General features: G+C 33.5%; 2 protein-coding genes across 5 annotated transcripts; one reads left to right on the top strand and one right to left on the bottom strand.

The window, feature by feature from the left end:
- The first annotated feature begins 1,546 nt into the window (after positions 1-1,546).
- On the top strand, positions 1,547-22,036 carry LOC101506720 (chromo domain-containing protein 1-like). 4 transcript variants are annotated; one of them, XM_012713963.3, is made up of 18 exons: positions 1,550-1,851; positions 2,031-2,116; positions 2,613-2,746; positions 3,368-3,558; positions 3,677-3,801; positions 4,010-4,297; positions 5,368-5,517; positions 6,279-6,533; positions 6,677-6,817; positions 6,883-7,194; positions 7,323-7,496; positions 9,312-10,509; positions 10,903-11,015; positions 15,493-15,600; positions 16,869-17,750; positions 18,082-18,477; positions 18,581-18,811; positions 20,303-22,036. In XM_012713963.3, the coding sequence occupies exons 2-17, from the start codon at positions 2,090-2,092 to the stop codon at positions 18,761-18,763; spliced, it is 4,677 nt and encodes a 1,558-aa protein (XP_012569417.1). In that variant the 5' UTR covers positions 1,550-1,851; positions 2,031-2,089; the 3' UTR covers positions 18,764-18,811; positions 20,303-22,036. The 4 variants fall into 4 exon arrangements, with proteins under 4 accessions (XP_027188140.1, XP_027188139.1, XP_012569417.1 ...); XM_027332336.2 differs by having other exon boundaries at positions 10,897-11,015; XM_027332338.2 differs by lacking the exon at positions 18,082-18,477 and having other exon boundaries at positions 1,548-1,851; positions 10,897-11,015.
- LOC101496077 (phenylalanine ammonia-lyase 1) lies at positions 20,957-24,874 on the bottom strand. The gene is made up of 2 exons (XM_004493920.4): positions 24,302-24,874; positions 20,957-22,949 (listed from the first exon to the last, which is right to left on the bottom strand). Exons 1-2 carry the CDS (start codon positions 24,721-24,723, stop codon positions 21,200-21,202), a joined length of 2,172 nt encoding a protein of 723 aa, XP_004493977.1. The 5' UTR covers positions 24,724-24,874; the 3' UTR covers positions 20,957-21,199.
- Positions 24,875-25,584: the final 710 nt, after the last annotated feature.

Genomic DNA, 25,584 nt, shown 5'->3' with positions numbered 1-25,584 from the left:
AAGTAAATCCATATCCAAACAAACATAACATGATTCATAAATGAAAATTGATAGAAATTTAAGTTATGAATCTAACATTGCAAAACTAATAAAGTTCAGCCAAAACAAATGCTATAATAGTTTAATTCAAAACACAATAACAAAAGTCTTATATTTATATGAAACTTGATTCTCACTATTTCTCAATTTTGACATTTTACACATTATTTGAATTAGCTCCATCATTGTCATCAACGAATTTTATGAATATTTTTCTACAAAGACTGCAATCATCATAATCACACATCTAATAACCAAAATCCATTACTCATGTTTTGGAAAAATTGAAGCAACAAAATTTGTTTTTTTGTTGAAGAAAGATAAACAAAAAATGAATAGAGAATCTTTGATAAAAAAATTAAAAGGTAATTATGTATAAACGAGATAACATGAATGGTAGTTACAAAGGAGGTGCTGAAAATGAAAGATTATTGAAGGGAGACAGGACACAGAAAAAAAAAGAAAAAAAGTCTGAAGACACAAAAACAATTCATAAAATAAAATAATTTTTTTTAATTAAATTTATGTAATATTCGATAAGAATTTGAAAAAGTGGATGATAAAGTGTGTTTGAAAAACTATTAGTTTCAAATAAATAAAACTGTCAAATCATGGTGTAATTGATTGTATTTTTTTTTAATTCATAAATAAATTTTCAACTATTAATAAAAAGTGTTATTTTTCATATAAGTGACTATACAATAAATTTTAGATTAAATTGCATCAGCGGTCCCTTAACTTAACTTCAGTTAGCGATTTAATCATTTATTTATTTTTTCTCGAGTTGATATTTTATTTTAATTTTAAGTCACAATTTGATATTTTATGTTTTGAAATATCAACAATGTTGTCATTTTTTATTACAAAAATTCAAAAAAATCATCAAAATTTTCAAACAAAACCCATAAAATTCATTATTATCTTCAATAAAATACAAATTTAATCAAATTCACAACTTAAATATTTAAATAATCTCATATTTTTATTTTTTATTTGATGCTGTTGGAGATGAAAATATTAGTTTATTTGAATATTTGAGTTATGCATTTGATGAAATTTGCATTATAATGAAGATGATTATTAATTTTATGGATTTTGTTTAAAATTTTTGATATTTTTTTGAATTTTTATAAAAAAGATAACATTGTTGAAATTTTAAAACATAAAATATCAAATTATTACTTAAAATTAAAATAAATAACCAAATAAAACAAAAGATAAATGACTAAAAATTAATTTAAAAGACTACAAATGTAATTTATCATAAATTTTATCTTTTTGTTTTGAAAATACTACATAATGATATAGTTGTGTAAATAGTACACAATAATATAGTTGTGGTTTCTTTTCTTTTCTAAATTTTTTATTTTTCTAAATTTTGTATTAATAGAAAGTTTATATTTGCTTAAACTTTTTAACTAGTCACACTAATCAAACTTGTCAAAATATCTTGATGGTGTATTACATTGTATAGATGGCCCACAAAGGTTCTTTTTCCCGTCCTCCTCAGTCACCTTTTTCCATCTTTGCCTTCATTCCGCACACCATTGTTCCTCTGCATTGTTCCTCTGCCCGTCAGTTTCATTCTTAATGTTTTCTTAACTTCAAACATGTAGGGTTTTTATAGAAACACATTTTCCTTCAAAAACGGACGATTAAGCTCATTAGACTCTTAACACTGCAAGCTAATTGTATTTTGTTTAAATTCATAGGGTTTTGGATTTTTCGATGTTGTTCTGTTTCTTTGTCAAGAGATCAAATCAGAGTGAACTAAGTGTAATTAATGTGGTAGAAAACTCCTTTCATACAGAGGTTATTTATTTTCACGAAGTTTCGAAAATAAGCAAATGATTTTTGTTTAGTTTTATGATTTGGTTTTTCAGATGGTGTGTGTTTTGTTTATAAAGAAGAACGTGATTTGAGTTTTGAACTGTTTTTGCAAAGGTTCTTTGCTTGTTAAAATAAGAGGGTCAGCTATTTTTGTGTTTCAGGTGCTACGTGATCGCTTGACAAAATTAGTGCTCAGGAGAACGAGACAGTTGTTTTTGATATGAAAGCTCGAACTCTTGTTACTGATGTAGGTTTTGTGATTCCTTTAATATGTCCTTCTTTATTTTAAGATTGTCTAAATGTAATTGTCCATCTTTGTTTTGGGGGATTTAGCTCCTCTAAAATGAAAAAATTACAGCTTGATATTTTAACATACCTATGATGATCTTTTACGCATATACATTTATGTATGCATAAGAGAAGGAGTTTATTTTTCACCATTATTATGTTTTGTATGAGCTTCACGTTTTTATAATGTTTATTATTATTATTATCTCTTTCAGCTTAAGTGCAAGTTTTACAATGTGATATTCTCTACCGTGTTTCATGAAAATGTTTTCGATAATCACCACTACTATTCCTCAAAAGTGCAGCCTTTTATACTTATTATCATTCACTTTATATATAAAGTGAGTTTCCCGACTTTAGAGGAGCCAAATATCTTTTTGGAATAAAGAATTGCAGTATGTTGTCATATTTATTTGTAAGTGGCTGCATTGATTTGGACTTATACTTCTTGATAGGATGGAGGGAATTCTGATTCAAGGCATGACAAGGGATTAACTGAAGATAATACACAAGTGGATCTTCGTGGGGAAAATGGAAAAGGTGACGAGGAAGATGTATGTTTCAAGTGCTCGCATGGAGGAACACTCTGGTGAGTTTCTGGAATTCAGCTCATTTTAGATCGGGCCCTTTTCACCTTATAACCACATGTTTTTCTCCTTCTCCTTAAATGTTTTGCTACCTAGAAATTCATTTCTTGCCTTTTCCTCCATGAATTTTTCTGCACCTTATTTTTTGTAAGAAAATTTTATGATCTATGTTTCCTTTCTTTACATGATTGTGATATGCTTGTACATGCTCTGAACTGCTTGTAGATATTTTTAACTTTGCAGCATATTTTTATATAAACAGCTGTTCTGGTGTTTCCCATAATCTTACTGGGCATTTGGTGTATTGCAGTGCTATCCTATATACTTTGATAATTACCATGTTGAGAATATCTTTGATTTCAGTTATTTGTGGTTTTGATAATGTATTAGCCACTTTTGATCAACATGACACACTTGCTAACATTGATGGTCATGTACAGTACTAAGATATAATGTTACTTGATTAGATTAATGTACTGCTTTTTTTAGCCTCTGGTTTTTGAATAATGGAAAATGTTTTTATATGTGTCTGTGTTTGTTTGTAGTTAACTTAGGCTTATGTATTAAGCGTTATTCTCTTTTTGTTGTTTGCTTTTGTTTATTGACACCGAACTCTATTTTAGGCGTTGTTGTGGAAGAGGATGTCAAAGGGGGTATCACCCATCTTGTCTGGACCCTCCTCTCAAATTTCTTCCTCTAGGGTTTTGGCATTGTATTTCGTGTGTTGAGAAAAAAATAAAGCTCGGTGTGCATTCAGTTTCTAAAGGGGTGGAATGCATATTGGACTCCCAAGATGTGGTTTCAAAAGGTGAAGGTATGGTTTGAAATTGTTTTGCCCACCTCCCCTAAATTTTGCTATTATGTTCATGGAATATATATATTAGATAGTAAATTTGATTATTGATTATAGTAAGTTTTCAACTTGTTGCTAGTGATGCGAAGGGAGTACTTTGTCAAGTATCAGGGCCTCGCTCATGCTCACAACCGTTGGATTACAGAAAAACAAATGCTTACTGTGGCTCCAAAGCTTTTGGAAAAGTATAAGAAGAAACAACAGGTCCAGTCACTATTCATAGTCTTACTCTTGATAAACAAAGGGTCAAATTTCAACTGTTTGTTCTTATAAACTTTGTAATCATCAAAACTCTTAGGGATTGGAATTGGATGAATTAATCGTTTCATTTCTAACAAAACAATTTTTTTAGTTAGTACTTTTTTAGATGTATCCATTGAAAATGTTTCTTCTTTGAACATCAAATTACCAGGCTGTCAGGTGGAAAAAAGATTGGAGTATGCCTCACCGATTGCTTATGAAAAGGGATATTATATTGTCCAAGCAAAATGCTCACCCTTTTGATGGACATGATGAGAATGATTCAATTTGCCGCTATGAGTGGCTTGTGAAATGGACCGGTCTTGGTTATGATCATGTTACATGGGAGTTAGATGACACTTCATTTATGACATCATCTAAAGGCATGAAACTCGTGGACAATTATGAAAGTCTTCGAATGAGATCAGATGGACTGTCAAATCCTCTTGAAGCTAATGAGGTTCTTTTTACTTAACTATTTATTTCTTGTTACCGTTCGCAATAATGTCGTCATCATTTTATATTTACTTAGAGACCATTCTCAGTTGCAATCTATGATACAACATTAAAACTAATGAATTATATGTAATTTTAATGACTGAATTGCTAATTTAGTTATTGAGATTGTAGGCGTCGACAATTTGGCCCCTAAAAATTGTAATTCTACAATTTTCCATGAAATTGAATATCCTCAATCATATGGTTTTTTGGACCAGTCAATGAAATTATCCCTAAGGGACTAATATGATCCATGATTTTCAATTTCTGGGATCATTATGGAATTTCGTTAATTTTATAAATCAAATTGTTTGGCTCCTAAATATGAGGAACTAAATTGGCGATTCGCTCCATTTTTAATATCTATCAAAAGAGAGAGAAAACCTTTAATATAGGTTTAGGTAAGCATAATTTCTGTTACTTGATTAAGAATTGATTTTAATCCAAACTGGTTTTCCTGCATGTATTCAATTGAAATTTTGCCAACTCTCTGCAAATGCACTTCAAGCACTTGTAAAATTAAATGAAATCACTTAATTTTGTTACTTCTGAAGTTTACTGATTCGTACGTAGTAGGATAAGGCTTAGTTGTTGTTGTTGAAGTTGTCGATGTGTCTTCAGTTTGGAGTAATGTATTGTGATATGAAGACTGAAGAGTCTGGTTGCTATGTTCAACTGATATTAACTGGGTTACACTGTAAGAAAATTGATCGGTTACATTACAATGTGAATGAATGATTGTAGGTAGGTATTTATCACTAGTATAAATTTGTTGTTTCCCAGTGCTAAATGTTCATTAACTTCCCAGATAAATACGTTGATAACATTTGAAAGTGGAAAAAATAACCTGTCATTAGGAATTTTTAGTCACTTATTAGAATTACACTAATTTATCAGATGATACTTTTGAAACAGAAAGGGAAGTCTTTCAACTTATTGGTCTAAACGTAGATTTTGACATCTTTTACAAACATGTCTTGGATTTGTAATACTGGTGTATTTCTCTAACGAGCAGTTTGTTTGACCTTGCAGGAGAGAAAAGTTTTTTTTACCGAATTATCAGTGATACCATATGGAGATTCACCAGGATTGTATAACCAGCATTTGAGTTATGTGAACAGGCTTCGCATGTGTTGGCACAAAGGTCAGAGTGCTGTTATTGTTGATGATCAAATTGACCAGGTAATTTTTCTCTCCATATACTCTTGTTTTCATCTAATTTAATCAATTTACTTAGCTTTTCATGCTCTTTAATTATAGAAATAATTTATACATAAACGTTTATATGATAAACATTCATGCAATAAGTACTTAGTTAAGCTATGTATACTCGAATGCATCCTCAATCTCTTGGTTTCTAAGTGTTATCTTTTGTGATTTTCTTGTAAGGATGCTTTATTCTCTAGTCTTGTACTTGATTAATACCCAAAGTACAAAACGGTGTGCATATATATTATTTACTGGAAGGAAACATAATATCACAGTCTTACAGATTATCCCTCTGTTATAGCAATTATGGGAGATTTACAGCACCAGTAGCCCTATGTTTTCGTATCTCAGAGAATGGAAAATATGATTAATTTTTATACAACCTTTTCCTCTCCCTCCAGAAACCTATCATCAAAAGGTCATCCAAAATGGCCACACAAACTCACCTCCTGCTGCTAATAGAGAATAAACTTCACATAAGCATCAACCTTTGCACATACATCTTTAACGATCATCCAAACATTGCAACTTTTACGTGCTTTGTTGTATGTTTATAGTAGAAAAAGAATTTTAACAAGTTGAGATATTAATATGAAGACATGCTGTAAGAAAAATATTACACTAATTTGTCAAGTGTCGAATGTATAAGTATGGAGCCTGGAGTTTGCAATGGTTGGTGAATTATATGCATTACATAGTTGAGTGCCTGATTTATTGTTAAACTACATTTGCAGGAGCGGGTTAGGAAGGTGATTTTGTTTATATTATCTTTGAGTTGTAATGTGAAAAGGCCTTTTCTCATCATCTCAACTTCCACTGGCATCTCTGCATGGGAAACAGAATTCTTACATTTGGCACCATCTGCCAATGTTGTAGTTTACAAGGGAAACAAAGATGTACGCTGTAGCATCAGGGCATTAGAGTTTTATAATGAAGATGGTGGTATTTTATTTCAAATATTACTATCATCATCTGAAATTATTATTGAGGTATATTCATATATATCTACAGCTTCAACATATAAGTGATTTTTCAGAAACAATTTGATATTTCTTTTTCATATTCTACAAAAAGTTTAACCTGTAACATTCATATTCTTTTTGTGCTGATTATGTTTTAATGCGATATGCAGGACTTACATGCACTAAGATACATTCAATGGGAAGCAATAATAATTGATGAATGCCAGCGATCCAAAATTTTAGGTCACATTGACAACATCAACATTCTCGCAGCTGAGATGAGGCTCCTTCTCATTAGTGGACAAATCAAGGTAAACGGCTTGTGCTCAATATTGATATTTTTCACCATATTGACTTTTCTCTGATGGATTTTCAGGAAGATCGAGCTGACTATATCAAACTGCTTTCATTCCTTCAGTCTGGACATGATGAGTTAAATATTTCTATGAAGGAGACTTACCTATCTGCAAGCATTTCCAATTTGAAGAGTCAATTGGAACAATATATTGCATTTAAGGGCAATTCTGGCTCCAGCAGGTTTATAGAGTATTGGGTTCCTGCCCAGCTTTCTAGTTTGCAGCTTGAGCAGTATTGTTCGATGCTGCTTTCAAACTCAATGTTATTATGCTCAGGCCAAAAGTATGACTCAGTTGACGCCCTCCGTGACCTTATTATTTCAACCAGGAAGGTAGACATGATAAGACTCAGATATGCTGAAACCTCATGTATCACACAATTTTGGTTGTCAACTTTTAGTTAAATGAATTGTCAATAAGGACTTGATGATGATAGTCGCAAATGTGTTGTTGTTTACAGTGCTGCAACCACCCTTTTCTTCTCAACCAGTCACTGAATAGTTTATTGATTAGAGGTCTACCTGTTGAAGAGCATTTAGATATTGGAATAAGAGCAAGTGGAAAACTGCAACTTCTTGAAAAAATCCTTTTTGAAGCTAAAACTCGTGAGCTAAGAGTGATAATAATATTTCAGGTAATCACCTATTGAGGTCTCGTTCTTTTTTGTTTGTATGTTAGTCTTATTTCTTGTATTTCTGTGAGTTTAATCATTTCCTGTTATATTGAGAAAAAGCTTTGATGTTGATTGCTTGGCTGTGCTATCATGCAGTGTTACCTCATTAAAGTAACTCTCTTGTCACCTAGTAATATATTGTTTATAGTGCAAAATTATGGGATAATATGTTGTTTTACAATGATATGCGATATGATTTCCATGAGAAGATGCACAAATTAGGAGGAGTTTTTGTTTTTTGATAGAAAAATGTTAAATGCTAGTAGTAGGGGTCGAACCCTGTACTTCCTTTATGTTCGCGATACTCATTCGGCGTCTCCTATGTTGTCAGTCTTAGACAGCGGCGTAGCAGGATGATCACTATTGCGAAAGCCAAAAAACAATATATAAACTAAACATAAAATACAAACAGTATACAAAAATACTAAAAAAATAGCAAAATACACAAAATTAATAGGGTAATCATACTTAATAACCAAAATCTAACATCAAAATCAAGTTCTAATAGTAATCAACAAAATAGAGAACAGAGCAGAAGAAAAAGAGAAGACAAAACAAAGTTACAAAAAGAACGAAAACAACAAAACAAGATCATAACGATGTTGAAAAGAGTGAGAATGGAACAAAACGATGCTGAACGGAGCAAGAAAAGAACAAAAATAATAGAGCAAGAACAATGGCGACATGGCAAGAATGTAATAGAGGAAGAACGAAAATGGTTTCTTTTTCACGATGCTGAATCAACCCCTTTGTGGTTTTATAATAATGAAAAATTAGGGCTTAAGTGAGTGCGAAATGACTTAGATACACTTTATGAAAAATAAATAAATAAAGTAAAACTTGTGTTTTTGAAAAAGCCTTAGAGCGAGTCCAATAGCGGGTTGGGGTGGGATAGCAGGTCACGATGATAGCGGGATCGGCACCATCAAATGCGTTTTCCCGGTTGGTGGCGTCGCGGCCATCCCCTCCACCGCACCGGGATAGCAGGATCGCGCTTGGATTGACAGCATAGGGTGTCCCAACCCAAACCACTAGACTAATCATTCGAGGGCACAAACTTAGAGGAGTGTCTCAGTTAGGAACTCAAGAATTGGATTCCGAAAGAATTTGAAGAACACTAATATTTAGAAAATATATAAGAAATAATATGAGAGAATCTCTCAAAGAGCAAGATAACAAGAGCGAATACGCTCCTCAAGGGCGAATGCACCCTTTAACCCGAATACCAATTAAGAAAATTCTAATTTGGCAAAAGATCCCCTCAACTGGGAAGAGAACCTATAAACAATTATTTATAGGTTCTCTGTACAATGGGATAAAGGAGTAAAAGACCGATCAACCACTATCATAAGAAATAGGAAAACAGAACATAATAAACTAACAAACCTAAAACAGAAATAGGAGATAACTAACAAACATATAAAAGCTCTTATCTCCTAACTAACTAATTCTCCTATATCTATAAGTCCTAACAGTCTCATACTTTTGCAATCCTATTTCTTTGTTAGGCATGTTTATCTCGGTGAAAGATTACTGCGTTCAGAAATAGTGTCTATAATTGTATACTCACCTTGCTAATGTATGGATTTGCTGGCTTCTTTTTGTTATCATTCGCACTTTCTGTCAACGGGCTAGAGATATGAAAATTCCTGTTCTCATCAAAACTATGCATCACATTATGGTCATTTAACTTCATGGTTAAAGACTGGTGTACTTTCATATTCTCAAGGATTTAATTAGTTGTTTCTGTCTTCTTTTTTTTAATTAAAACTGCAGTCTAGTGGTGGTTCTGGATCAATTGGAGATATTTTGGATGATGTTCTCTGTCACAAATTTGGAAAAGATTGCTATGTACGATATGGTAGGGGTTACATTCCTTCAAAGAAACAAGCTGCTTTGGATACTTTTAATGATAGAGAAAGTGGCAAATTTGTTTTCTTGATAGAGAGCCGTGCTTGTCTCCCTAGCGTTAAGCTCTCATCTGTAGATACTGTTATATTATTTGACAGTGACTGGGACCCGCAAAATGACCTAAAATGCGTACAAAAGATGTCTATCAGCTCAAAGTTTAACGAGTTAACAGTTTTGAGATTGTACTCATACTTCACTGTTGAAGAAAGGGTTTTAATGCTTGCAAAAGAGGGTGTAGCTCTTGACAGCAATATGCAGTTAGTTAACCAGAGTAGTACTTATCACACCCTGCTAAAATGGGGTGCTTCCTATCTGTTTAGTAAGCTTGACGACTTTCACGGAAGTGACACCTCAGTGTCTGCTTCAGATATCTCTGATCAGTCAATTCTAAATGATGTAATCTGTGAATTATCATCCAAATTAGTTTGTGATAGGGATGGCAGTGATTGTCACGGACAGTCATTCTTATCAAGAGTACAACAGAATGGAGCGGAATATGCAAAGAGCATTTCATTGCTAGGAGAAAGAGAAATGAAGAAATTGAGCAATGAAACACATACTTTTTCCTGGAGTGATCACCTCAAAGGAAGGAATCCTCAATGGAAGTTTTTGCCTGTTTCGTCTCAAAGGATCAGAAAAACAGTTGAATATTTTCATCACATACCAGAAGGATCTGAATATGAAAATGATTCCATTATATGTAAGAGGAGGACAGAGTCCAAGGATAATGTTTATCCCACAAGAAAGAAAGTGTCCAAGGATAATGTAGATCCCGAGGAGAGGAAAGTCACCAAGGATAATGTTGACCCCAAAAGAAGGAAAGTGTCTGAGGATATTGTTGGTACAAAGAGGAAGGAATTGTCAAAGGGTGTTGCTGATCCTAAGACTAGGAAGTTGTCCAAGAATATTATTGATGATGCAGAGAGGAGGAAAGCGTCCAAGGAAGTTATTGATTCCAAGGGCAGGAAAGTGTCTGTGGATACTGTTGGTTCCAAATATTTGAAAAAAAAGTGGAAGAACAAGAAGAATGGACGGGCTAGTAAAAGGGAAAGGAAATTGAATGGTAATCCTGTATTTCTTTAACTTTTATACATTTATTTATTTCTTGACACACTGCACTTTTTAAGTGAAACAATCAATTGTTTCCATTCTGCAAATAAAGACTATAACATATTATCCTGCTGATTCTAAAAGGTACAATGAAGAGTGCTAGCAACACACTTTCCAACAACTTTATTTGATTGGTTAAAATTTGCACAGGTCCCACCAAAACATGTGGCTCTCATATAAATTTGGTGGGACCCATGTGTATTTTAACCAATCAAAAAGAGTGTGTTGCTAGCATTATTTAAGGTACAATATGCTGTTGATTCATTTACATGCACACAGATGACATAAATGATTTTTTAACATGACTACGTAACACATCCGTTGACCCATGAAATGACAGGAGCAGCTGTAATGAACAAACATATTCCAAAACAAAAGAAACTGCCTGACATGCCCAAGAACACCAAATTCTTGTCAAAGCCGGATATATCAGGTCTATGTGATGTTCTACACTTTTCGGTAGGGTTTCAGTTTATACTTGAGTAACCTTTACTTGAACATAAATGATTTTGCTTTTTTGTGAAAACTTTTATAAAAGCTGCCTTAGCTTAAATTGAGTCATTGGTGCTCTCCTTTTCCAATATAGTAATAGTAAGATTTTCCATTAAAAAATCGTTGATGACTTACCATAAATATAGGGTGTAAAGTTTTAGATCTATATATGAACTTATAACTTGTAAGGCAACTTGACAAAGTTAAATTCCCTTGTGCTAGATCACAGCTTCCATGATCTAAAACCTAACCTGTCAGCAGCTCCCTTGGTTGCACCTTCATGCTGAGATCAGGACTCCTTGATGAGAACTATTCTCATGACTAGCTGGGACAAACCTTCAACTATGATATTATACTGAATTACTGCCCAAACCAGTATTGACTTTGTCTACTTTTTAAATTGTTGAGAGTTACTCATTGGATGAGATATAGCTTGATAATGTGTTTATAATTGGGAGACATTCCTCATACAAGTTGGTTTTGTAGGGTTGTGTTAGACTCAACCCATATACTAAGATAGTATCAGAGTCTATTCAAGATCTTGTCCTAGGCGTCAGAGGGATGTGTTGTGAGGTCATCTGCTTGTGTCAGAGCCTATCCAAGATCTGTGGGGCCACCTTTTATCGGGTCATTCAGATCATGCTCTAAATGTCTAGTACTAGGCGTCAAAAGGGTGTGTTTTGAGGCCACCCGCTTGTTTCACAAATATTGTAAGGGAATGTGTTGGGTCATAAATGGAGCAAGAAAAACAAAAAGAACAATGATAGAAAGGAAAAATCAGCCACAGGTAGGAGAATCAACCGGTGTTGTGTGGTGACACAAGATACGAAACATGATAAGATTAATAGCCCTAAGCCTACTATTAGAAATGTATATCAGAGGGGAAATAGAAGAGTTTGGTTGAAAACTTCCTAATGTAACACGTGTCTAAAAGTTAGTTAGGCAGTTAGTGGTTGAAAACTTCCTAATGTAACACATGTCTAAAAGTTAGTTAGGCAGTTAGTGAATAAATGAACTATAAGAAGGAATAGTTGTTAGAAATTGAGGAGTTTTTTTGGGTGATAACGGAATTTCTGGTTGTGGAACCAGCAAGGTCGTGGGACCTATTGTAACCATTCTTCTTCTATTCAATTCAATAAAATTCTTTTTGTTCTTCCTAGCAGAATCACTCTGATTCTGATTAAGTTGATTGATTAATTGTTCAATTCCCTTTCTTGTTAATTCCAGTGGTTGTATCAAAAACACAAATGACACAACAAAGGTTGTTCCAGGTTTGGGGAAATATGCAGTGGCCGTGTAGGTAGTGTTAGATGATACTGCTTATATATCATGTTGACAATCTAAGAGAGTAGCATAGAGATGGAAGGCAGAGAATACATCACGTTAATTACTTACAATAGTTCAATTCAAAACCCTGACCTTGTTCTTCATAAAGACTTGTGTCAAGTGCTAGTGATATTTGGTATAAAAATAACCCCATAGCAGTCCACATTACTTTACTCTCTAGTAATTACCATTGAATTTGTCTCAAGAAAATGACGGAGAAGGCAAATATTGTGCACTCCATTTGGGTAGTTTTAAGGGACCCAGGTAGTTATAAAGGGCAGAGGATTAACTTAAATAGGGAGAGGGATTTAGGGGATAGTCGAGTCATTTGAATTTTAGTATCGTAATATAGAGCAATGGCTCAGTTGTTAAAAGAGAAAGCTTTTGTGAAAGTAAGATCCTTTTAAAGAGAATTCTCTCCTTTTCTGGTTAAATTCATTCAGTAATATCCGGTTCGTTCTATCTTTCATTTCCCTATAATTCTCAGCTTTCTCAGTCATTCCTGGGTTCTGTTTTATCAATAAAAGAGACAGGTTTATTTGATTGGAAGAATTTTGAAGTAGGATATTTTTTTGTACGGTTACTATCTATGTAATAATTGTTGATATATTTTAATTATTGGACTGTAATGGTTATATTTCAATAACACTAATATTTTTGAAACAGAAATTTCATTTTTCCTGGTCACATGATTTCATTTCTGTTAGAATATTAAAAAATATCTTATAATATCTTTTATATTATATTAGAGTATCTTAAATTATTTCTTAGGATCAATTTATAATTATAGAGATATCTTAGAATATCTCTTATTATTATTATGATTTATTCCTAATTTAGGATTTAGTCTATGTTTCTCTATAAATAGAGATTAGTATTGAGTCTATTGTAATCAAGTAAGCATTAAGCTATTATCAATAATATTCAAACCCTTATTATTTTCTCTTCTCCTTTTCTCTAAAATCTCACACTTTCAACATGGTATCAGAGCCTATTTCGATCCTCCTTGAACGATCTTGCCTCTATTCCGCTGCCGAGTTCCCAACAATTAGGGAATGTAATCATAGTTTCTCTTTTCGAACATTCCAATATTCAGTGAGATTTTTTGTAGCTTTTCGTTTATTTTCAGCAGATCAGTCACAACACTGTTTATCGCGCGGTACTGTTCACTGCGCCAAAAAAAAAAAAAGAAAATTATTATTAGGGTATATATATTAGGGTTCTATAAACCTTTCCACAACCCATTAGGGTTTGGCGCTCCAACCAACTGAGGTAAAGAGCTAATAGCACATAATACCCCATGAAAGTAGCCCTTATAGGTAGGGGCAACAACTTGGGTGGTAAAGTTTGGGTGGTAAAGTTTACTTTGAGAATCATTATTATTTGCATGGTTAGTGGGGGATTTTGGTTGATCGTTATGAAGAGATGATTGAGAATTATCATCCTGATTTTGGTGATCATAGTGGCTACTTATGACTCATTTTGTGGGGGTGTAAACCATGTGGAAAATTTGGGGATTACCCTGTTGAAGGGTGTTTGAAACAAATGGATCCTGCTTATAATTTTTGGGATAATAAGATATTCCAGATGTATGATTTTACTCACAAGTCACTTACTAGTAGAAGGGATTGGATTTTTGGTGGAGGAAACTCTCTTGCCTTTGTCGTGGCAGCTGCTGCAGTCCTTATGAGTGGGCTCTTAGCTGACAGGTTTGAAAGATTTGCAATTCAACTGATGGGATTATTCTTGGTGCACGATTATTCTCTCTTCGATGGTTCCAGATTTGCCCTTACTCTCCAATTTTGATCAGCGAAAATATGTGTCATTGTTCAACCAGCCATTATCTCTCCTGTTTTGGACGCATTTTCTTATTACGTTGATTGATCATGACTTTGTTTCGTTAGAGTCGCGCTGCTTCTTCTTCGGTGTTTGTCATGCAATTTAGTTCTTACTAATATATTATAAAAGTGGCTTTTATTCCCACCGACGATCATTTCGGTGGTGTCCCTTTTTCCACATATGAATTATATTAGTGATGACTTTTTCCGTTAGTGGTTATTCTAACGGTGCCTTTTATTTTCATGACTTACTTTACCTTGGCAATTTGTCCCAGATGCACTAGCCTTGCCTTTTTCTCCTTGAAGCACGCCTCTCTCTCCTTGAAGCAGATTTAAGTTTAAATATTTTGAGTCTGCTATTCTTTCCGACTTCACATGCATCCCTGAGTTGCCTCTCCATTATTATTGGTTTGAAGCTTCCAAATGCAGTTTTTTAGAAGAACGGAGCTTGCTTTTTTCAATTGCCTTCCATGAATTTCTCTCAGGCTGATGATTAATCAGACTATCTGGCTAGGCTATATTTATAGCTATTCTTTCCGACTTCACATGCATCCCTGAGTTGCCTCTCCATTATTATTGGTTTGAAGCTTCCAAATGCAGTTTTTTAGAAGAACGGAGCTTGCTTTTTTCAATTGCCTTCCATGAATTTCTCTCAGGCTGATGATCAATCAGACTATCTGGCTAGGCTATATTTATAGCTATTCTTTCCGACTTCACATGCATCCGTGAGTTGCCTCTCCATTATTATTGGTTTGAAGCTTCCAAATGCAGTTTTTTAGAAGAACGGAGCTTGCTTTTTTCAATTGCCTTCCATGAATTTTTCTCAGGCTGATGATTAATCAGACTATCTGGCTAGGCTATATTTATAGCAATTCTCTCCGACTTCGCATGCATCCCTGAGTTGCCTCTCCATATTTTTTATTATTTTGTGGAGCAAAATATTTTCTTGTAGCAAGCTAAAGTTTAGTAAGCTTTAGCTTGAGGGGGAGTGTTAGAATATTAAAAAATATCTTATAATATCTTTTATATTATATTAGAGTATCTTAAATTATTTCTTAGGATCAATTTATAATTATAGAGATATCTTAGAATATCTCTTATTATTATTATGATTTATTCCTAATTTAGGATTTAGTCTATGTTTCTCTATAAATAGAGATTAGTATTGAGTCTATTGTAATCAAGTAAGCATTAAGCTATTATCAATAATATTCAAACCCTTATTATTTTCTCTTCTCCTTTTCTCTAAAATCTCACACTTTCAACAATTTCATATGCAGGAAAATGTCAAGGCTGTCGCTATGATGATTCTTGAGTATGTATTCAAACATTACGATGTTAATAATTGCCGGGAAGTTTCTACAGTGCAGGCATTTCAAATATCTGTGGTTAGTATGTGCTCCTTTTTTGGATATATATTGTTAAAATTGAATGTAATTGTTCTTTGATTGTGCAACATGCTAGGCTAATTGTTAGTAGTCCTAGTCAATACAATTTCTTAGGCATTGAATGTAATTATTGCAACATCATTATAAATAGAAAGGTGTGTGATCTCATTAGAAACACAAGAAACAAAATGCACAGAAACAACATATTTTTTCATATATATATATATATATATATATATATATGTATGTGTATATATATATATATGACATAAGTAGCTGTTCACACTTCACACAAGTCACTGTGCATTGTTTGTTGAGAAAGTAAGAAGCCATTGGACTGAGTTTTATTATTCATTTTGTCTCCAGTTAATAATTTAACTTATTACTAACTTGTTGGTTTGAGCTTCTCACTTAGTTGTCATACAACCTATATCTGACTTAAACAATGGTTGGTCAGCAGCAGTGAGTCCGTGATCAAATGTTTTACAGTTCTCCTTCTTTTTTGCCAATTTTCTACCTGTTAAGAATATGGATACCCGTCGTGAGTAATTATGAAAGTGTTGATAACTACGGTTATGGGCATTTGATTGACTGATTTAAAGTTACTCATTTAGGGGTTTATTGGGGGCAATATAATTGATAATGTATGTCTGTAAAATCCCTCCTGCAACATATAATCTGGTATAGATTGTGGTATTTATGTTATTTGGTAGGGGTTTATTGGGGGCCAAATGATTGATAAAGTAGGTTTATTAGATCCCACCTGCAACATAAAATTTGGTATAAATTGAGGTGCAAGTCACTACGTTGGGGATCAATTGATATAATGCTTCATCCTACAGCCTTTTTATTATGTATCTCACTGTATCCTTCTCTAACTCTTCCAAACTTTTTTTTTTTTGGGTCTATTTTTTCAATCTGGTATCCAGGAGGCAAAGTTCACCTTGAAACCTAGGTCGTACCCTGGCTTTAAAAAATAGTAAAAATAATTCCAGCAATACCCAAAGAGACCGATCTTCACTGTCACATTTTATTTTGTATATTTTTGGGCTTCAGATCATAGTGTATGGTTGGTCAAAAATCGCATTGCAGTTCAAAACCTTTGGTGTGCCAAAATTTGTTGCAGCAGGTGTTTTGTATTGCACATTTTTTTTCTTCTATGCATGCTGTTATTTACTTGAGCATTTTCATGCTTTGATATTACTTGTTTTATGATAATAAGTTAAGAATTGTGTCATAGTTGTGTAATGAAAAATGTGCATCTCCAGTGTTGGCTAGCAGCTTCTTTGTTGAAACACAAGATTGATAAAAAACATTCAGTTGACCTTGCAAAACGGCACTTGAATTTCAATTGCAAGGAGGAAGAAGCCTCCTATGTTTACAATGAACTGCAGAAGTATGAGAAGGATTTTTCAAGCTGTTTACAAAATGAACTTTGTGTTGAGAAAAGTAATATGAATGGCGGTTCAGACTCCTTGACACCCGAGCTGATTGATTTGGTAGAGGAGGAGAAGCAGAAGGGTTTTCAGCATCCTCATGTTTTAAATAGTATGAAATTTGCCTCAAATGAACCCGATCTTCCAAGAAAATCTCCCAAAACAGTGCTATTTTCACAAGACCAGATTTATACAGAAAATTTTCATAACGGACCTTTTATGGCTCATGAAAATTCTACATCTCAACAGACCCCTGGTAGTTTGCCTGTGGAAGCAGATGCTACTTCCAAGGAATCTGATGCAGATGAGAGAATGAATGCCATGTCCTCAGTAGCAGCCGAAGTTTCATCCCTCGAGCACCGGAATAAAAACCCCAATTCAAGTAATGATCTCAATGATGTCAACCCTGATACTTGTTCTTTGAAAAGACAGTGTCCCATTGTAAGTTCAGAGATTACACAATCTGATGGAAAAGTTTCTGAAGATCCTCAAACATTAATGATTGAAGTGATTGACATTGACAATTCTATGAATATGTCAACTCATCCTGCACAACTTCACAATGTTGAGATGGATGCTGTAACTTGTGATAGTACTGCTGTACCTGAGGTCAGATATCGGTTTGGTATAGGGAGTCCTGTACGCGGTGAGTCAACTACTTCAGAGTTTGCAGAGGTGCAACCATCAAACGCAAATTTGATGCCATTACTGCAGGTTAGTAGGAAGTCTTTTAGTGCTATACTACTATTCTTTAGTGTTTATTGATTATCTGTGTTGCTGCAACAAACTGTTGTCAACTTCCTGTTGCTACTTTTGTACTATTTTTGTGCATTCCAACAGATTTGAATGTTATTATGTACTCCTCACTCCGCAGGTTAAAATTTTAAATTGTTTCTTTTTTTGTGGCACTAGTGTCTGGCAAAACATTTTAAAGTTTAATGAGGTGCGAACTTGATTGACATAATTGTCATGGGATTTTGTCTGGTGTGTTATGAAACTGTTTTCCTTGCAATTATAATTTACACCTGCTACTTGTACCTTCCAGACGTCTTTGTCAGCTAGTCCATCTTTTATGGAGGACTTATCTAGTACAGTCATGCCTCTAGAGAGATTTGTGTGTCATTATAACAGTGGTCGAGATCATGGTCACACTCACGAGGCTGAAGAAATATTGCAAGCACTGATGGACTCAGTGGAACCAGTTAACTCTTCCTTTGTTTTGCCAGTGACATCTCAACCCTCCAGTTACGCAACTGAAAATGAAAATGCTACGCGTGCTCCTTATGACATTACTAATCCTGAATGTATGAGCAGTGGTCCTTTTCAACTTCATTATGCGACATCTGGAATGCCCCGGTTTGCAGACTCTGACTCATTGCTAATTGAAATGGCGCGGATAAGAAAGATGAATGAAGAAGCCTGCAAGATACACGAGGAAAATGTCTGAGAAAAAATCTGTTTCTTTTGTTCCATTATTTTTTAATATTGTCTTTTGGGTACTGTGACATGCTATTTCAACTTACGGTCTGTTTCTTCGTAACCAGATATTGCAGCTGCAGTCTGACTTCAAAAAGGAGTTTGAAGAGTTAGGTGAAAAGTACAGTATGTTGCATCAAAATCTCGATATTGCAGTAGCATTAAAGAATAAGGAACTTGAGACACAACGTAATATCGTTCGCATGCATATGCTATTAGCTGAGGCTTGGATCCTACCTGATAGTTTCTAAAGAGTACTGCAGCACGATGTACAGAACATGGTATGGGTTGTCCTTGAGGTATGTTTGTTGAAAATCCAAGTGCAATTCTCCAATTTATATTCAAATGTTAATTAGACATCTTGATGGTTTAATTTACTATTAAGGAACGATTGTTTTAAAACCAAAAAATAATTAATTATTTTCTGGTGTCTCAATTAGACTCTTCTCCAAAATAAAGGAAATATTGGTGTTGTAATCATGTAAAGCTTTTTTAATGCTAAAAATTGCTTCATTGATGGTTGCATTAATTGTCAATCATTTAGAAAGACCCGGTAGACTATTGATGCTAAAAACTGTAAAATGAAGACTCATTTTGATCATTGGGAAAAACTGAATATAGGGGTGTTCGCAGTGCGGTTTGGATCGGCTATGAGGCAAAAATTCACTTGATCAAAAAATTAAAAACTTGTGGTTTTGTTTAGTTTCGATGACACCTTAAAAAATATCCAATCTGAATTAATGCGGTTTAAAATGGATCGATTTTCGGTTGATCAAAATTACAATTATAAAAAAATATTTTAAGACTAATATTATAAAGTTTTATGCTAAAATAACTAGTTTGAAGGAAAATATAATATATAATGTACTAAAGATTAACATTACAAAATAATTATATTTAAAATATATGAAATAGTAATAAAAATATATTAAACTAAATAAATAAGTATTATTAACAAAACTAACAAATAAATGTAAATGCAATATCTCATACTGATAAAAAAATAAATAAGTATTAATATTTATATATGCGATTTGGTTCGGTTTTGAAAAAGAATCTGAAATCCAATCTGGTCTAAATGGTTTTCACAAAAGAAGATCTAATCGCCTCCAATAATATTCGGTTTTGTGCGGTTTTTATTTGGATTGGTTGGACTTGATCACCCCTAACTGAATAGCTCAATTTGGTCCTTAAGAAAAATAAAAACAATTTTCAAATTTTGAGAAAAATAAATTCGTATTCTGATTCTTGTTTTTTTATAGGTTATCTTAGAAGGATTTTATATTTTAAAACATCAGGAGAATACCAAGCACAGATTTATCTTAAAATGAAAGTAGTTTAAGGGGTAAAGTGTATATAAAATATGAAAGAAAAGTGTGGTAAATTGAATGTTGTAGGTTTGGCTATCAAGGAAGAGAATAAGAATGGAAGTCATTGCTAGTCTGTGGGATGAGATAGTCGCAGGTATAGCTGAAGAAAATCTGGTGATAGTTGAAGTGAAATTAGTGGGTATGTAAAGAGGAAAATTCAATTCTAGATTAAGAAAATAACTTAATAATCTTCTATCATTAAGTGTTGAGTTATGTCACTAACATTACATCTTAAACTAATGAGTTTAATGGCTATTAATAGTACAAGGTGGCCAAATTCTGTCCAAGTGTAAGTTATTAGCAACTCTTAAATCTACATTAATATTTTTGCACCTATAGGAAATACTGACTACTATTTCATGCCTAATATGCAACTCTTAAATCTTAACTGCTCTTGTTGATTATATTACCCCTCTGCAGCGTTAAAGCCCTAGCTGCTCCAGTTCTCATGTATCAATGCACCGTGCCTCTCATTTTCCTGCTCAAAGACTTGAACAATTTAAGGAAACATCCTTCCATAATTCACCCATCCCTGTAACTTGCCCACTCGAAAGATGTCCTGCAGCACAGGATTCAGATTAGTGATTACCTCGAAGTTTATTCAATTGCAACATTAGTGACAAGTAGAACGCCCTAGTAAAACATATAGACAGGTTGTACAAAGCAAGATTCTTTTTGAAATCTTTAGCCACTTCACCTGGCTGATGTACTTAGTATAGAATTTATAATTAATGTAGTCATCTGATGCAATTAATGTCAATAGTAAAGTTCAAGATAGTGGAGTTTGTGTGAAAGATTTTACTTTGGTGGGACCAATGATGTTCTTATAGACAACTCATTACATTTTGGATAGAGTTTGAAGAATATATTTTTATAAATATACATAGCAAGAGATATTGGAGAACTTTCATTAGCCAATATAAGGATATATGCATATTTTAAGTTGGGAAGTAAACATTTGACCAACTTTAAAATTAATTTTATTGTGTTTAAGTGACTAGGGATATTAGAATGATTAATTAACCAGTACCTACCTGTTCAGAGACAAGAATATGACGTTAAAGAAAAGTATAATTGACATCAGAGCTATGTGATATATTATATAGTTGGGCAGTTGCACTGAAAGCTCCAGAAAACAACTGAAATTCTAATACAAAAAAAAGGAAATTACAAGGTTCACTTTGACATTGGAGGAAATTGAAATGAAGCTTTCCATATTACTATTAATTTGTTAAAGACATGAAAAAACTTATGATTATTGCTACACTTGCATAGATACAAATAAAACATTTTTAAAAGTAATATAAAAAATAATAGTTAACAAACTGGAAGAGGAGCACCATTCCACTCTCCCAAACATTCCAAAAGAGGATCGATGATTTTTCCCTGACACATCGCTGTGAACAATTTGTCACACTCCTCACCTGGTGAAATGACCTTTTCACCAGTTAGCAAACTTGTTCCCAACTCCTCCCTCACAAACTTGTAAAGTGGATAAGATCTGCATCCATTGATCTTGTTTGGAATTGCAGGATTTCCACTCTCATAAGCAGCTCTTGCACTTTCAACTTCTTTAGGCAAAAGGGTCTTCAACTCATCCTCAAAAGTTGCAATCTTTTGGAAGATTGATGTGTTCAAATTCTTCTCATTTTCTCCATTTACTAATGCATGATCCACTAACACTTGTCTTAATTTTTGCATCAAAGGGTATGTAGCACTACAAGGATCATCGATATAGGCAAACACATGCTCCCTATCAACCACTTTCAATAAGTCCTTTTCACAAAACCTTGAAGGATGAAGTTCTCCATTAACACCCGTGGTAAGTGTCCTCTTAGCAACTTGGCTTACAATGTTCTTGACTGAGTTTTTCAAATTCTCTTCCAAATGCCTTAAGTCAATTGCTTGGCAAAGTGCAATCAAGAATGTGGAAGACATGAGTTTTAGAATCTCAATGGCTTCATTGGTTTTCCTGGAAGAAATCAAACCCAATGAGTTTACATCTTGGTTATGCTGCTCAGCACTTTGAACATGAGTGGTAACCGGATTTGCAAGATATTGTATCTCAGAACAATAAGAAGCCATAGCAATTTCAGCTCCTTTGAAACCATAATCCAAACTTGGATTCCTACTAGCAGAAAGATTCGAAGGCAACCCGTTATTGTAAAAATCATTGACAAGCTCAGAGAATTGAGCAAACATGAGTTTACCAATCGATGCAAGAGCTAATCGAGTATTATCCATCGACACTCCAATAGGCGTTCCTTGAAAATTTCCACCATGTAAGGCCTTGTTCCTCGAAACATCGATCAAAGGGTTATCATTGACAGAGTTAATCTCTCTCTCAATCGACTTGGTTGAAAATCTAATAACTTCAATCAAAGGACCAAGCCATTGCGGCGAAGTTCTAAGCGCGTAACGATCTTGTTTCGGCTTCTGCAAAGGATCTGTCTCATGTAACTTCTTAGCTGCTTTAACATAAGAACTTCCATCCAAAATATGTTCCATAATAGCAGCAGCTTCAATTTGACCAGGATGATGCTTCAACTTATGCGTCAAATGATCAGTGAACTCGGGTTTTCCTTGCATAACTTCAGCAAAAATAGCTGATAAAACTTCAGAGAGAACAGCTAATATATTAGCATCAAACAGAACAATAGAAGCTAAAGCAGACCCAACAGCAGTTCCATTAACAAGTGCAAGTCCTTCTTTTGGTTGCAATTCAAAGAACTCAGAATTGATTCCAGCCATTTGAAAAGCTTGTTTGGCATTAAGCACTTCTCCAGAGGGACCAACAGCTTTTGAATTTGGTCTACCAGTAAGTAAACCAGCAATGTAAGAAAGAGGGACTAAATCTCCTGATGCCGTGATTGTTCCACGAAGTGGTAAACATGGTGTGATGTTGTTGTTTAGGAGATTGGTTATGGCTTCTAAGATTTCAAATCTAATGCCTGAATAGCCTTGGAGAAGTGTGTTGATTCTAACTAGCATTGCTGCTCTTGTTGCTGTGTGTGGTAGTGTGTGGTTTGACTCAGTTCCATTGCCAAATATTCCTGCATTCAAGAACCTGAAAAAAAAAACAAGAATTTAGAAGAAGATTAAGGATTAGGAACTTTTGTTTAATATTGTTTTAATAAACTAAATCCATCTTAGATAAAGTCATATTTTATGTGTGATAATATTGTTGATATGTTTCAAAGATGAATCAATAGTAATGTAATAGTCACATAAGAATTAATTAATGATTTTAGTTGGTAAGGAGTTTTCCAAAAGCTGTCATAACAGAAAATCAGATAATGACACAATCATCAAGAATTTGCTTGAAATGTCTTATAATAATTTGAAGTATTTTAAATAATTGGTTTTTTATAAGTTGTAATAAAATTATTGTTTCTCAACTTTTTCTGAAGTCTTTTTATTTCATTTCTCTATGATTATATAGAAAATAAAAACAGTAAGTAAAAAAATTATGAATTTATTTTTATCAAATAACTCATGCTGTAAATTAGAACTTGATGGAAAATGAACAAACTCAAATATGGTATGCAATAATTGATGGAATTAGTAACCACACGGTCAAGTGCAAAACAAAAACTTACTCTAAGAGTTGCTTTTAGTGGTAAAAAAGTACGTCTTGATATTTGTGTTTTTTGAGTCTAAAATTCTTCTCTATCTTAAATTGTAGTATATATATTCACTCTAAATTTTTCATAAAAACAATGCAAAGCAAACACTAAAAATTGTCTCACTTGTGAAGTAAAGTACAAAATACTATTCTCATGTTGTTGTTGTTGTTGTGGTGGTTATTATAATTTTTATTTTATTTTTATCATAAAAAATAAAAAACAAATATTATGAATATGTAAAATAAAGATTCTCTCTTAGCTCTTTAATTAATGAGGTTGTCGGAACAGATAAAAAGAAATATAGAAAAAATGAAGAAAAAAAAAAGACGAAAAGAAAGTTTAAAGAAATCAAGTACTACTAGTTTATACAAAAATAACATGTTAATTTCAAATCTTTTATTTATTTCAAGAATTAAGGAACGACACTTATTTCTTTTGGTAACACTTACACAAACAACAACACTTATGTTTACTTCCAAAAAAAAACAAACACTTATGTTACCTTCTCCTAAAAATAAACGGGAACATACTTATATATTAACAGTTATTATTTTTTTTTATGTAAATTAATTAACAGTTTGTTTATGTAAAAAAAAAAACAGATAAAGTGGTAGAATACCCTACCACTTGTTTTAATTTAAAAGTAGTACATTCAGAAGTTACACTTTTAATATTTATTAACAAATTAAACGTTACAATTAGCTAATGTAGTCCTCGAAAAAACATGACATATGCAAAATATCATCCACAAAAAGAGATCATATGAATAAAAAAAAAAGTATATAATTATTACCTTATGAGCTCTTTTTGCAAAGCACCACCCTGTTTGGTTCTCCGGTGTGACGTGGCGCCGAAACCGGTGGTGACACCGTAACTGTCAGTGCCGTTATTCATACTCTCCATAACCCAATCACTACTCGCCTTAACGCCGGGCCTTGAAGATTCCGAAAGCTCCACCGTGACACCATGGTCATGTGTGGCAATGGCAGCCACCTGAGAAATCGTCAGCGTCTCACCACCTAGACGAACCACCGGTTTCCGGTACTCCTCCACCATACGCTTCACCTCATCTAAGTGGCTTCCCTTCATGGCCTCCGCCGCCACACCCCAATTCAAAGGATCTCCACCATTGATCACTTTCATGTTGTTAGCATTCTTGATCAAACAGAATGAATCATTACCGTTGGTTTTTGTCATGTTCGTTGTTGCTTCCATATTGATCTTAATTAATGCTTATAATATTTTGTTCCTTTGTTGTATTGTGTGGTAGCTAGAATTTTGAGAGAATGGAAAGTAGGAAAAATAAATGATATTATTATATAAGAAATTAAGAGTTGTGAATAATTTCTTGAGAGGTGTAGGAAGAGTAGTTGAGGTTTATATAGAGGTTTGTTTTGGAGATAGACTTCATTATTATTTATGATATAATAATATTAATAATAAATTAATTATAGTATTCTATATTGCATGTGTGTGTTTGTTGGTGTGATGTGTGAGTTTGGTAGGTGAGGAGGGACAAAGTGAAAATAAAGGTGGGTTGGTTGAAAATTAATTATGGCCGTTTGATTATCACTTACTATTGAGTGGTTATGATTTTGCAACGTGGCACTATAGGATTGTTGGATTTTTGTGTTTCTTGGTTGGTAGATGAGTGGATGGAATTGGACCAAAACAAAGATGAGGTAGTTGGCGAGAAATATAGTGGAAGCAACCAGCTTGAAAATGTATGCATGAATTGACCATGACTCTCATTCAACTTCAAACGTTGGTCAACCCCTCTACATATCCATAACATACTAATATTACTACTTACTATCATTTACTTAAAAGTTAAATTGTTAAATGAGAAAAATCAATGGATAATTTTTTTAATTTCTAAGGCGGCAAGTCTTCAATCTCTAAAACATTTTTGTCCTATATATTAACATTATAAATTGGTGGCCAAGAGGATGTGATTGGTTATAGACAATTTAATTTCCACTAACCAGTTAATTTTCATTTAGGAAAGACATCTTGTGGATAAGATGTTTGTGGTGAATGAAATAGTAGGATTGGTGAAGAAAAATTAGAAAGAGT

The sequence above is a fragment of the Cicer arietinum genome, chromosome 3, assembly GCF_000331145.2.
Source record: "Cicer arietinum cultivar CDC Frontier isolate Library 1 chromosome 3, Cicar.CDCFrontier_v2.0, whole genome shotgun sequence".
NCBI classification, from domain to species: Eukaryota; Viridiplantae; Streptophyta; class Magnoliopsida; order Fabales; family Fabaceae; genus Cicer; species Cicer arietinum.
Note: the sequence above shows the minus strand (reverse complement) of the source record. Positions and strands in the feature narration are given on the sequence as shown.